Source organism: Scyliorhinus canicula, chromosome 28 (assembly GCF_902713615.1).
Source record: "Scyliorhinus canicula chromosome 28, sScyCan1.1, whole genome shotgun sequence".
Lineage (NCBI taxonomy): Eukaryota > Metazoa > Chordata > Chondrichthyes > Carcharhiniformes > Scyliorhinidae > Scyliorhinus > Scyliorhinus canicula.
This window is the reverse complement of record NC_052173.1, coordinates 3,332,146-3,346,181: the sequence shown is the minus strand read 5'-3', so window position 1 is coordinate 3,346,181 and position 14,036 is coordinate 3,332,146. Positions and strand designations below refer to the sequence as shown.

General features: G+C 47.6%; 1 protein-coding gene across 3 annotated transcripts in view; it reads left to right on the top strand.

The window, feature by feature from the left end:
- pan2 (poly(A) specific ribonuclease subunit PAN2) overlaps nucleotides 1-14,036 on the top strand; it is a 186,947-nt gene that overhangs the window by 18,693 nt on the left and 154,218 nt on the right. For all 3 annotated transcript variants that reach the window (XR_005458974.1, XR_005458973.1, XM_038786521.1), the window contains 2 exons: nucleotides 4,034-4,153; nucleotides 9,534-9,653. Coding sequence is in view for 1 of the 3 variants with exons in the window: in XM_038786521.1 (XP_038642449.1) it covers nucleotides 4,034-4,153; nucleotides 9,534-9,653 (240 nt within the window). In the remaining 2 variants the exon portion in view is untranslated. The remainder of the gene's footprint in view (nucleotides 1-4,033; nucleotides 4,154-9,533; nucleotides 9,654-14,036) is intronic.

Genomic DNA, 14,036 nt, shown 5'->3' with positions numbered 1-14,036 from the left:
ATGTAGAAAAGAACAAAAGAACAGTCTGTGTGGAGTCTGCACGTCCTCCCCGTGTGTGCGTGGGTTTCCTCCGGGTGCTCCGGTTTCCTCCCACAGTCCAAAGATTTGCGGGTTAGGTGGATTGGCCATGCTAAATTGCCCGTAGTGTAAGGTTAATGGGGGGATTGTTGGGTTAGGGGTATACGGGTTACGTGGGTTAAGTAGGGTGAGCATTGCTCGGCACAACATCGAGGGCCGAAGGGCCTGTTCTGTGCTGTACTGTTCTATGTTCTAACAAAGAAAAGTACAGCACAGGAACAGGCCCTTCGGCCCTCCAAGCCCGTGCCGACCATGTTGCCCGACTAAGCTACAATCTACTACACTTCCTGGGTCCATATCCCTCTATTCCCATCCTATTCATGTATTTGTCAAGATGCCCCTTAAATGTCACTATCGTCCCGGCTTCCACCACCTCCTCCGGCAGCGAGTTCCAGGCACCCACTACCCTCTGTGTAAAAAAACTTGCCTCGTACCTTTAACCTATGCCCCCTAGTAATTGACCCCTCTACACTGGGTAAAAGCCTCTGACTATCCACTCTGTCTATGCCCCTCATCTGTAACTTGTTTTTCTTTGGCACTTGAAACAATTTTTAAATCTGTCACTTCAGTATACTTTTTAAATTGAAATTTCTATGGTGAAGACAAGTTTAAATTAATTTTTCATGTTCCCTGATGTAAGAGTTCAAACGGTGGGTTGTTTGACCCCCAACGGGGCTGCAGGGAGGATGGTGTTTGGGGTCATGAGCTTGTTTCCTTCGATGCAACAATGACAGCTGGAGGGGAGACTGGCTGGACAGTTCTGGACTTACTGGCTGCTTGCAAACAAGCAACGGGTGGACGGTGATCCCAAAGCATCCTTTAACTTTGGGAAGCATTTGAGTGGTGAGTGCTTCGCAGGCCTGGGATGTTTGTGCACCAATTGGTGCCGGTTCGGGCCGGCAGGTGTAACTTGGTGACTGTGCGGCAGGTATGAGTGTGCTGGCTTCAACTACTGTGTTTCTGCTTCTGTCTGCCTGTTGTACACTGATTAGAGTATAAAATGCATTACTGCAAGAAGCTGTTGCTATTTAAGAAGAATTTAGATGAAGAACTCAAATATTGAAGGGAAAGAGCAGAGAGGCGGTGAGGGGTGGTGGCAGAATTGGATTAGAGCAGTTTGATCAATTGTACCAACACAGGCAAGAACTCCCTCCCTAACAGCACTGTGGGTGTGCCTACACCTCCAGGACTGCAGCGGTTCAAGAAGGGCAACTCGGGATGAGCAATAAATGCTGTCCTAACCAGTGACACCCACATCCAGTAAAATGAATTCAAAAAAGGAATAGCCTTTGATACTGTGATCATGGTAGTCAAGATGCTGTTCTGCCTCTCGAGCAGTATGAATGACCAGTTAACTCCCTTCATTGCTACTTGTAACGTTGAATCTAACTCGGTAACTCCAATTTGTCAGAAACAAAAATAAAACCTGTTTTTAAAAAGAAGTATTGATGATGAGATCTGTGATAAAAATAAAGTGCCTATATATTTTCTTGCACCCCTATTCTGGCACATGAGACAGTAAAACATATTGTAACAGTTTGCACACGACTTGGTGGGTTGTGTGTGTGTTATATATGGAATGTTACTATGCTCCTTTATTGCTGTTTTGTTTTTGCTGACATCTGGTGTCCATGATGTGGAGATGCCGGCGTTGGACTGGGGTGAGCACAGTAAGAAGTCTTACAACACCAGGTTAAAGTCCAAACATATATATATATATAGACAAAGTCAAAGATGTAAGACAATACTTTGAATATATTCAAAATATCGTCTTGCATATTTGACTTTGTCTGTATATATGTTTTTGGAACCTACCTCTTCATTCACCTGAGGAAGGTGCAGTGCACCGAAAGCCAGTGATTTGAAACAAACCTGTTGGACTTTAACCTGGTGTTGTAAGACTTTGATCTGGGATCATGTTGATTTTGAGTATTAAAACAGGGTTGCATTGGAAAATAGTTTGGGAAGTACTTTGGTTATTATTGATATTCTCCCCTCCTTTTCTGGGTCTTTCCCATTTTGTACAGCAGCTGCAGACCACCTGATCTCAGACTTCAAGAAAACGATATTATGCAGTTCTGAGTTGTGGCAGAAGGAACCAGGGTAACAATCTATGAATTTCCCTGTAAGGAAGCCCCAAACTATGGTCAGGCTGAGATGGGAACTCACTGCAATTGTGGGCATGAGCCTGAGTGTCGCAGTACATTTGTGTTACAACATACCATGTTGTAACCTCTTGTAACCTTCTAGCAGAAACCGCACGTGGGGAAAGTCCAATTTTATTTGTTTTGAATTCCTAAGCATTTGCTGGAGTGTTTGGATTAAACGGACCAGTTTGTCTCATAGGGAATTAAGTGCAAAGCCTTAGTTGAGGCACATCCACATTGGTGGAAGCTAAATCAATATGTGTTGTTTACATAGTACAGCTTTAAGATTTGCCAACAAAATCAAGTGCTCTGCTTGAATAGAAAATTAGAGGCCTTGTGCTTATAATTTAACCTGTTTTTTCCCTCTTCTGAAAGCACTGACTTTGTGGCTGTATGGGTACCAGTAGCCCGTGATACTGCTCCCAAGTGGCCACTCGTCATGTGTGCACCTAGACAGCAAGCTTTTGACCACAGAAGCGTAACTGCCAAGCTGATTCTGCACACATGTACTTTCTGGCAGAGTTCACTGGATAAGGAATCCTGCTGTCACTTTTCCTTCCTTTTCTTGGCTAATACTAATCGTAGTGCTCATACTATTGCTGTCCAGACTAAGGTCAGCCAACTTGACATAGCCCAGGAAAAATCGATGTATGCTGTTCCATGTGGTCCAGTTTAGTCATACACTGTGTTCACTGCTATCCACTTAGAACATAAGAACTAGGAGCAGGAGTAGGCCATCTGGCCCCTCGAGCCTGCTCCACCATTCAATTAGATCATGGCTGATCTTTTGTGGACTCAGCTCCACTTTCCGGCCCGAACACCATAACCCTTAATCCCTTTATTCTTCAAAAAACTATCTATCTTTACCTTAAAAACATGTAATGAAGGAGCCTCAACTGCTTCACTGGGCAAGGAATTCCATAGATTCACAACCCTTTGGGTGAAGAAGTTCCTCCTAAACTCAGTTCTAAATCTACTTCCCCTTATTTTGAGGCTATGCCCCCTAGTTCTGCTGTCACCCGCCAGTGGAAACAACCTGCCCGCATCTATCCTATCTATTCCCTTCATAATTTAAATGTTTCTATAAGATCCCCCCTCATCCTTCTAAATTCCAACGAGTACAGTCCCAGTCTACTCAACCTCTCCTCATAATCCAACCCCTTCAGCTCTGGGATTAACCTAGTGAATCTCCTCTGCACACCCTCCAGCGCCAGTACGTCCTTTCTCAAGTAAGGAGACCAAAACTGAACACAATACTCCAGGTGTGGCCGCACTAACACCTTATACAATTGCAACATAACCTCCCTAGTCTTAAACTCCATCCCTCTAGCAATGAAGGACAAAATTCCATTTGCCTTCTTAATCACCTGTTGCACTTGTAAACCAACCTTCTGTGACTCATGCACTAGCACACCCAAGTCTCTCTGAACAGCGGCATGCTTTAATATTTTATCGTTTAAATAATAATCCCGTTTGCTGTTATTCCTACCAAAATGGATAACCTCACATTTGTCAACATTGTATTCCATCTGCCAGACCCGAGCCCATTCACTTAACCTATCCAAATCCCTCTGCAGACTTCCAGTATCCTCTGCACTTTTCGCTTTACCACTCATCTTAGTGTCATCTGCAAACTTGGACACATTGCCCTTGGTCCCCAACTCCAAATCATCAATGTAAATTGTGAACAATTGTGGGCCCAACACGGATCCCTGAGGGACACCACTAGCTACCACTTGACCATTCGCAGAGCTCATTGTGCTTTTAGTATGTCTAATTATTTATTGAAGTAAGTTACCTGTTTATAGGTTCCATATAAACTGAAGGAAATGGATGCAGAATTTGACAGCTACAATCAAATCCCTGAATCTCCTATTGGAAGGGAAGAAGAACCTCATCTGTATATGGTGCCAAAGAAATATCGAAAGGTCTGACTCAAATAAATTATAATAATAGTCGCTTGGTAATATAGAACATTGAATATTGCTGAAAAGTAAGATATGTTGAGTTTTGTCTTGCACTCATCTGGACAAATGGGAGAATGCCCTAATTTCAAATAATTGCACCAATTTAAACTACAGTAAGAAAGATGCTAGTTTGTTAGCAAGTCAACTCTGGCTACGATGTTGCCAGGGAGAAAGCAGTTGACTCCCCAAGCTCCCAGGTAATTTAATAAAATTGCAAGGCTTGAACATATTACGTAGGTTTGCTAAGTATGGAGTCCCTGCATGTGAACATATGTTGCTTCCAGCAAGTGTAAATAACCCATGTTAAGAGCTCGACTGGTTAAATTAAATTTGTTCTTAGTGCATTCAGGATTGTTCACCAAGTGCTGCCTAATCGCAGAATCACATCTAACAGTAGATGTTTTATTTTGAGGTTTGCAAATGGGGTCTGGTTGAATACTGTCAATATTGTGCCTATTGTAAACAAGCCAAGGAACATGCTGTAATTCAATCAGCCAGTCACTTGGACATACCTGGCATCGCACTGGCACTGAAATTCAAACAAATCCGCATAACACCCCCCCCCCCCCCCCCCCCCCCCCCCCCCCCCCCCCCCCCGGTTGATGCTGAAATTGGCCACCCTCTAATGCTAGGAGATCTTGATCTAGGAGATCAAGAAAAGGCAGCCACCACCGGAAGAACCTTTGCACCGACCCCCTCAGGGCAAACTTGACCCTCTCCAGTTTAATGAACCCGGCCATGTCATTGATCCAGGATTCCGGGCTCGGGGGCTTTGCGTCCCTCCACTGCAAAAGGATCCTTCGCCGGGCTACTAAGGACGCAAAGGCCAGAATACCAGCCTCTCTCGCCTCCTGCACTCCCGGCTCCGATGCTACCCCAAAAATAGCGAGCCCCCAGCCCGGTTCCACCCTGGAGCCAACCACCCTGGACAAGGTCCCCGCCACCCCCTTCCAGAAACCCTCCAATGCCGGACACGCCCAGAACATGTGGGTGTGATTCGCTGGGCTCCCCGAACACCTGCCACACCTGTCCTCTCTCCCAGAGAACCGGCTCAGCCTGGTCCCAGTCATATAGAACATAGAACAGTACAGCACAGAACAGGCCCTTCGGCCCTCAATGTTGTGCCGAGCCATGATCACCCTACTCAAACCCACGTATCCACCCTATACCCGTAACCCAACAACCCCCCCTTAACATTACTTTTTAGGACACTACGGGCAATTTAGCATGGCCAATCCACCTAACCCGCACATCTTTGGACTGTGGGAGGAAACCGGAGCACCCGGAGGAAACCCACGCACACAGGGGGAGGACGTGCAGACTCCACACAGACAGTGACCCAGCCGGGAATCGAACCTGGGACCCTGGAGCTGTGAAGCATTTATGCTAACCACCATGCTACCCTGCTGCCCCTAATGTGCCCTATGCAGCACCTTTAGCTGAATTAGACTAAGCCGTGTGCAAGAAGAGGAGGAATTCACCTTCCCCAGGGCATCTGCCCACGTCCCCTCTTCAATCCCCTCCCCCAGCTCCTCCACCGAGGCCTCCTCCCCCTCCTGCATCACCTGATAAATTGCAGAGATCCTACCCTCACCGACCCACGTCCCCGAGAGCACCCTATCCTGCACCCCCCTTGGCGGCAATAGCGGAAACTCCGCTACCTGCCGCCTAACAAACGCCCTAATCTGCATGTACCTAAAGGGATTCCCTGGGGGTAGACCCCACTTCCCCTCCAACTCCTCTAAGGTCGCAAACTTCCCTTCTAGGAAGAAGTCCCCCATCCGCCTGATACCTGCCCTGTGCCAACTCAAAAACCCTCCATCTATCCTCCCTGGTACAAACCGGTGGTTTCCCCGTATCGGGGACCAAACCGAGGCCTTCACTTCCCCCCTATGCCTCCTCCACAGCCCCCAGATTTTGAGGGTAGCCACCACTACCGGACTCGGAAGAGTACCTTGCCGGGGGGAGCGGCAACGGGGCCGTCACCAGCGCCTCTAAACTCGTACCCACACAGGACGCCACCTCCATCCTCTTCCATGCGGCTCCCTCCCCCTCCATCATCCACCTACGAATCATTGCCACGTTCGCAGCCCAGTAATACCCACACAGGTTCGGCAGCGCCAATCCATCCACCTCCCGACCTTGCTCCGAGAATACCCTCCTCACCCTCGGGGTCTTCTGCGCCCACAGAAACCCCGTAATGCTCCTGTTAACCCTCCTAAAGAAAGCCTTCGGGATCATGATGGGTAAACACTGGAAGAGAAACAAAAACCTCGGGGGCACCGTCATCTTAACTGACTGGACCCTGCCCGCTAGGGAAAGTGGCAATACATCCCACCTCCTGAACTCCTCCTCCATCTGCTCCACCAGCCTCGTGTAGTTTAACCTATGCAGGCCCCCCAGCTCCTAGCTATCTGGACTCCCAGGTATCTGAAGCTCCTCTCTGCCCTTTTCAGCAGGAGCTCCCCTATCTCTTTCTCCTGGTCCCCCATATGCACCACAAACAGCTCGCTCTTCCCCACATTGAGCTTATAGCCAGATAAGTCTCCAAACTCCCCAAGAATCCTCATCACCTCTGGCATCCCCCCCGCCGGGTCCGCAATGTACAGCAGTAAATCGTCCGCGTACAGCGACAGCCGGTCCCCCCCCCCCTCCCACCCCCTCCCCCACCACCACCAGCACAATCCCCCTCCAGTTCCTCGATTCCCTCAGTGCCATGGCCAGGGGTTCAGTCGCTAACGCGAAGAGCAGGGGAGACAAGGGGCACCCCTGCCTCATCCCCCAGGACAGCCGAAAGTCATCCGACCTCCTCCCATTTGTCACCACGCTCGCCACCGGAGCATTATACAACAGCCTCACCCACCTAATGAATCCCTCACCAAACCCAAATCTCCTCAATGCCTCCCACAGGTAGCTCCATTCCACCCTGTCAAAAGCTTTCTCCGCATCCATCGATGCCACTATTTCCGCCTCCACGTCCACCGCCGACATCATTATGACATTAGGAAGCCGCCGCACATTGACATTCAGCTGCCTCCCCTTCACAAAACTCGTTTGGTCCTCGTGACTGACCTGCGGGACCACATCCTCCACCCTCCTGGCCAGTATCTTGGCCAGCAGCTTCACGTCCGCATTGAGGAGCGAAATCGGCCTGTAAGATCCACACGGGTGGGGGTCCTTATCCCGCTTCAAGATCAAAGAAATTAATGTTGTGGACATCGTCGGGGGCAAGGCCCCCACCCCCCCCTCATTCAGGGACCTCACTATCAGCGGGCCGAGCAGGTCTGAGAACTTCTTGTAAAATTCCACCGGGAACCCGTCAGGCCCCGGTGCCTTCCCTGACTGCATACTCCCCAACGCCTTGTCCAGCTCCTCCAACTCGATTGGGGCCCCCAGACCCTCCACCCGCTCCTCCCCCACTCTCGGGAACTCCAGCTTATCGAGAAAGCAGTCCATCCCGCCGCCCTCCCCAGGGTGGCACCAACCGGTACAACTCTTCATAAAAGGACCTGAACACCCTCTTAATGCCCCTTGCACTCCGCACCAGGTTCCCTCCTACATCTCTAACTCCCCCTATCTCTCTCGCTGCCTCCCGCTTCCGGAGCTGGTGGGCCAGCATCCGACTTGCCTTCTCCCCGTACTCATATACCGCCCCCTGCGCCCTCCTCCACTGCGCCTTCGCTTTCCGGGTGGTCAGTATATCAAACTCCGCTTGGAGACTGCGGCGCTTCCTCAAAAGCCCCTCTTCAGGGACCTCCGCGTACCTCCTGTCCACCCTTACCATTTCTTCCACCAACCTCTCCCTCTCATTTTTCTCCCCCCTCTCCCTGTGTGCCCTAATAGAAATCAGCTCCCCTCTGACGACCGCCTTCAACGCCTCCCAGACCACCCCCACCTGCACCTCCCCATTGTCATTAGCTTCCAAATACTCCTCTATACACCTACGGACCTGCCCACATACCTCCTCATCCGACAGCAGCCCCACGTCTAACCTCCACAGCGGGCGTTGATCCTTCCCCTCCCCCAGCTCCAGGTCCACCCTCACTGCCAGGCCTAGGATTTCATCCTCATTCTCCGAGGCCTTTTGCCGTAACTCGCGGATCTCTGCACCCTGGGCTGTCTGAGTCGCCATGAGCTTGTCCAGTGAGGCCTTAAGCGGTTCCAGCAGCTCAGCTTTCAGCTCTCTGAAGCAGCTCCTGCTGCTCCTGTGCCCACTGCTGCCATGCTGCCGGTTCCCCGCCCGCCGCCATCTTGTTTTTCCTGCCTCGCACCATTCTTTGCTCCAAAGCCGATTTTTTTGACCGCCCCGCTCCTGGTCCAGTCCATCCACCGGCAGATAAATGCAGCAGATGTGTTCCCATCCGGGGAAAAGTCCAACCAACACCGCTGCGGGCCCTTAAAAGAGCCCAAAAGACCGAAAATAGCGGGAGCTACTGAACGTGCGGCTTAGCTCCGCATCGCTGCTACCGGAAGTCCACACTAAAGAAATCTAATGTGATGTGATAACACAGGGGTGGGCAAACTTTTCCGTGCAAGGGCCACATTCAGAAATTCACAATTCACAAAGGGCCGCATAGTATATTAAGTAAAATAATTACTTCACCCGGTTATGATTCTGGGCGCCTCATATAGAACATAGAACAGCACAGAACAGGCCCTTCGGCCCTCGACGTTGTGCCGAGCAATGATCACCCTACTCAAGTCAACGTATCCACCCTATACCAGTAAGTAACCCAACAGCCCCCCCGCATTAACCTTAAAAAAAAATTTAAAAAAAAAAAAAAAAATTTAAAAAAAAAATTTTTTTTTTTTTTTTTTTAATGACTTGGTGGGCCGCAGAAATACCTTTGGCGGGCCGCATGCGGCCCGCGGGCCGTAGTTTGCCCACCCCTGTGATAACATATTTCTAAATGTTTAGCTAACTGGCATGACCTCTTTCCCCAAGTCTCAGTCACTGTTTGTAGACTCTGTTCTGGAACAAGAAGATTGTACGGTCATGAGATAGTCTTAAACAGAAGCTCTCATTAGAGGGCATGGAATATTGAGGGACCTTGTCCAGAATTTGTCAGGGAGTTAAACTAGCTCTTTTGGTGCTTCTGCTAACCTGGAGATTTGTGTCAGACCTTTCACCTTGACCAGCAGCCCCTTGCCCCTCATGTTACAGTGGTGTCCAGATTGATCTATATTCCCTCTACTTTGGATCTACATCTTTAAGACTAAGTCGGAGCAATTGCTTGTGTGTTTTTTTTTTGAAGTATCTGTTTGATTATGAAGAACTATTTGGAATATATGACCTCTGCCTAAATTATTTAGCAGTATAATTGTTTATGCATTTCTTTAGGTTACTATAAAATACTCAAAACTTGGTTTGGAAGACTTTGATTTCAAACACTACAACAAGACGCTGTTTGCAGGTCTGGAGCCGCACATTCCCAATGCTTACTGCAACTGCATGATTCAGGTCAGGGGCACTCTTCCAATCTCTCAATGCATAATAATTGTCAATGCTTTTATCTAAAAAAAATAGAAAAACACACTTCTGGTTGTAAGCTCACCAAAACCTCCAGAATTAGCAAATGTAATGTAAGCCACTGTATAGTCATGATTTTTAACCAGTTAAGGAACTGAGCTTTTCCTCCCCATTCTGTGGAACCATATGTTGGTATTCTTTGTGTAATTCAATTAATATAATTTTAATAATATTTAATTTGTGACCATGCAAGTGCTGGTTCACCTTGCTTAACATGCAGAACGGAGGATATTTGAATTCAATCTACAGTTACTTCTGGAATCATAGAATTTACAGTGCAGAAGGAGGCCATTTGGCCCATCGAGTCTGCACCGGCTCCTGGAAAGAGCACCCTACTTAATCCCATACCTCCACTCTATCCCCGTAACCCAGCAACCCCATCTAACCTAAGGGAAATTTATCATGGTCAATCCACCTAGCCCGCACATCTTTGGACTGTGGGAGGAAACCGGAGCACCCGGAGGAAACCCACGTAGACACGGGGAGAACGTGCAGACTCCGCACAGACAGTGACCCAGCAGGGAATTGAACCTGGGACCCTGGATCTGTGAAGCAACAGTGCTAACCACTGTGCTACCTTGCTGCCCAAGAACTAGTTCCAGTGTTTTTGAAGTTACTTTAATTTACATGCCTTTTGGACAGAAAAGTGTTTCATTCTTCACTGGTTTTAATGCCTATTACAATTGGTGCAGTTGTACTTCCACCTTGCTGAGCATATATTAGTAAAACATGGGATTTGTCCCCATAGCAACTTTCTCATCTAGACTGTGCGGTTTGCAAGAATGAAGACATGTTTTGAGTGGATACCAAATATTTTCTCATGGGGTAGGAGGGAAACCTGGGGCTGTTTAGCACAGGGCTAAATCGCTGGCTTTGAAAGCAGGCCAGCAGCACGGTTCGATTCCCGTAACAGCCTCCCCGAACAGGCGCCGGAATGTGGCGACTAGGGGATTTTCACAGTAACTTCATTTGAAGTCTACTCGTGACAATAAGCGATTTTCATTTCATTTCATTTCAAATTGCCAAGTAAATCACTTGACAGTGTTATGAGCCAGGGTTTAGAGAATCCCAAAGTGTATCATGGAGTTCACCTGACCCACAACTTTTACTAGATTGTGGTATTGGGAGCGTACGGCCCACTCTAAATGGAAAAGTATTTTTAAAGCAAAACAATGTTTATTCTATGAACTCAAGTTAACCTTAGCAATCATTAATTCAAATACAACCCTCAAAGAATACAACACAAAGTAATCCTTTAAGCTTTCCTTGTAACATCCATACAACTTAAAAACAAAACCTTTAACAGAAGCACATCAGGTTAAAGTCACGACTGAAAACATTTATAATTCTGAATTCACCAAATGATCAAGAGATAGTCTTTTCATGGCAGAGAGATCAACAGTGCACCTGCTTGGTCTGGCTTCAGCTCCAACACTGAAAACGAAACTAAAACACACCCTGCAGTCTGCTCAAAAACGAAAGTAAAAAGCTGAGAGGCAGCCCAGCTCCACCCACACTCTGACATCATTGATAAACACCCATTTCTTGAAGGTACATTTCTTAAGCACCCATTTCATAAAGGTACTCTCACATATGACAACAGCTCGAGATTGGGATAAGCAAAGGAAGTGCAATGTAACCCGGTGTTTTTCAAAGTGGGGATAGCAACCTGAGGGTGAGTCGCGGGACGATGTAAAATGGGTCGCCAAATGGTCTCCAAAAATGATCCCTGAGGAGCGCCTGACCTTTTTTCCCATTTTCCCCCGGGGTGAATTTTGGCTGCAGTGCAAGGTGTGGCCACACGAGGCCGATGTAGAGGCCGGTGCCACGGACTTTCTGCCTCCCTGGGTCACTCAGCCTCCAGCAGCCACTCCCGTTTCTGTAGCAGCTGATCAGCCAGGTTAGAATCTGCACCTACAACTGAAGAGTTTAAAAGAAAAAAAAACATATATCGTTAAATTTATTTCCTGCAGATACTCCTTCTGCACAATGTTAGTTTCCAGCAGTGCTTTGCAACCTTTTTTTTCCAGGCGTGCATCCCCCCACCAAAAACCAAGTGACTGCCGACTGGAATATGTATCCAGAAGTACCCCAGTCAGTAACTCCTAGCTCCCTTATACAGGATCTAGCAGATAATTCCTGTGTATCCTGTGGGAATCTCCCCACCTTTCAATTGGTCCATTGTCACAAAGCTGATTTGTGTTTGCCCCAGTCTGAACTTGGCTCTGGGGCAGCGGGTGTGGGTTTGGCAACTCCATCCATCCCAATCGGGGGAAATGCATCTGTTCAAGTACAGCTCATAGGAAGCACAGAGTCAATGATCACACAAAGAGACCAATTTCAGGTTTAACGTTCTGAATTGGATGCATGTTTAATGTCTGTCACTGTTATCATTGTCAATTAATCTTGAATTTCTGTTACCATTAACGTTGTCAGTGTTGGTTCAATTTCTGCGACAGTTAATCTTGTTGATGTCTGTTGAGTTTGAGTTACTCTTAACCTCGTCAATCAGATCTATGTTTAAAGTTGTGTTGTGTGTGCATAAGGGGTTGGTGGGAGCCGCTCTCCGCTCACTTTCCGAGATCAGTCGCGCTGCCAATCTTTCTGACTTTGCAATCAATGGTGGGTCTCCTTCCTTCCCCATCAGCCCAAAGTCCAGACATGTTTCTAAGAATTTCCTCATACCCCCTTCAAACACCTTTGCGATCAAAAGTCTCGCACACTAATCTGTGCAGAGGTTTTTATTACAAGTTCATAGATCATAGAATTTACAGTGCAGAAGGAGACCATTCAGCCCATCGAGTCTGCACCGGCTCTTGGAAAGAGCACCCTACCCAAGGTTAACACCTCCACCCTATGCCCATAACCCAGTAACCCCACCCAACACTAAGGGCAATTTTGGACACTAAGGGCAATTTATCATGGCCAATCCACCTAACCTGCACATCTTTGGACTGTGGGAGGAAACCGGAGCACCCGGAGGAAACCCACGCACACACGGGGAGGATGTGCAGACTCCGCACAGACAGTGACCCAAGCCGGAATCGAACCTGGGACCCTGGAGCTGTGAAGCGATTGTGCTATCCACAATGCTACCATTAATTAGATCTCCAAATAACAACAAAAAATAGAAAATATATTTTATTTACAATTTTTTACACTTAATAATTCAGAAGCGCCAACAATGAACGTGATGTTTTTGAAAAGTAACTATGGAGAATCTATTGTGAACTTGGCGTGGGTCGTGAGAGGCGGCCATTTTGTAAAAATGGGTCGCCTGAAAAATTTTTTGAAAAACACTGATGTAACCTGTCTTTGTTTTATCACATTAGGGATCTGGGTGTACAGGTCCACAGGTCACAACTTGGCAACACAGGTGGAGAAGGCAATTTATCGTGGTCAATCCACCTAGCCCGCACATTGGAGTATAGTGTTCAATTCTGGTTGCCACACTACCAGAAGGATGTGGAGGCTTTAGAGAGGGTGCAGAAGAGATTTACCAGGATGTTGCCTGGTATGGAGGGCATTAGCTATGAGGCAAGGTTGGATAAACTTGGTTTGTTCTCACTGGAATGATGGAGGATGAGGGGCGACCTGATCGAAGTCTACAAAATTGAGGGGCATGGATAGTCGGAAGCTTTTTCCCAGGGTGGAAGAGTCAATTACAAGTGGACTAAGGTTTAAGGTGCGAGGGACAAAGTTTAGAGGAGATGTGAAAGGGAAGTGGAGAAGGTTTTAGGTTGGACAGGGCAGCATGGTCGGCACGGGCTTGGAGGGCCAAAGGGCCTGTTCCTGTGTTGTACTGTTCTTTATACCAAGTACAATTTTAAAAACATTTTAAATGCCATTTATTCACTGTGAATTAATGGCCCGGTTCTATGATCCTGGTATGCCACGCCATAAACGTCATAGGTGGTATTGTGTCCACAATTTCCAACGTCCTCATTCCCAGTGGGCAGTGTGAGTTGATTAGGGAGTAGACAAAGTCTAGGTATTGCCCACAAGTGAGACGAAAGGAAAGAATCGATCGGTGATTTGTCTTGAATTATACCAGCACACACCCTGGAAGATGGTTGTGCAGACAGGTAAGCCAGAGAGCAGGGTGACTGATCAATTCTGGGAGTGGATGAGATTATAATGTGTTAACAATTTAACTTGTTGGTCTACTGGCTGTGAGGAATCTAAATGAGTTTATCAATTCTCAGTCCACTTTCTTAGGCCCTGGGTCCAAACAGACAATATTAAAATGGCCCAAATGTTGTATTTATTGGCATTAGATTGTCAATCTCATTCCCAGAGGCCAGCAATGGAGGG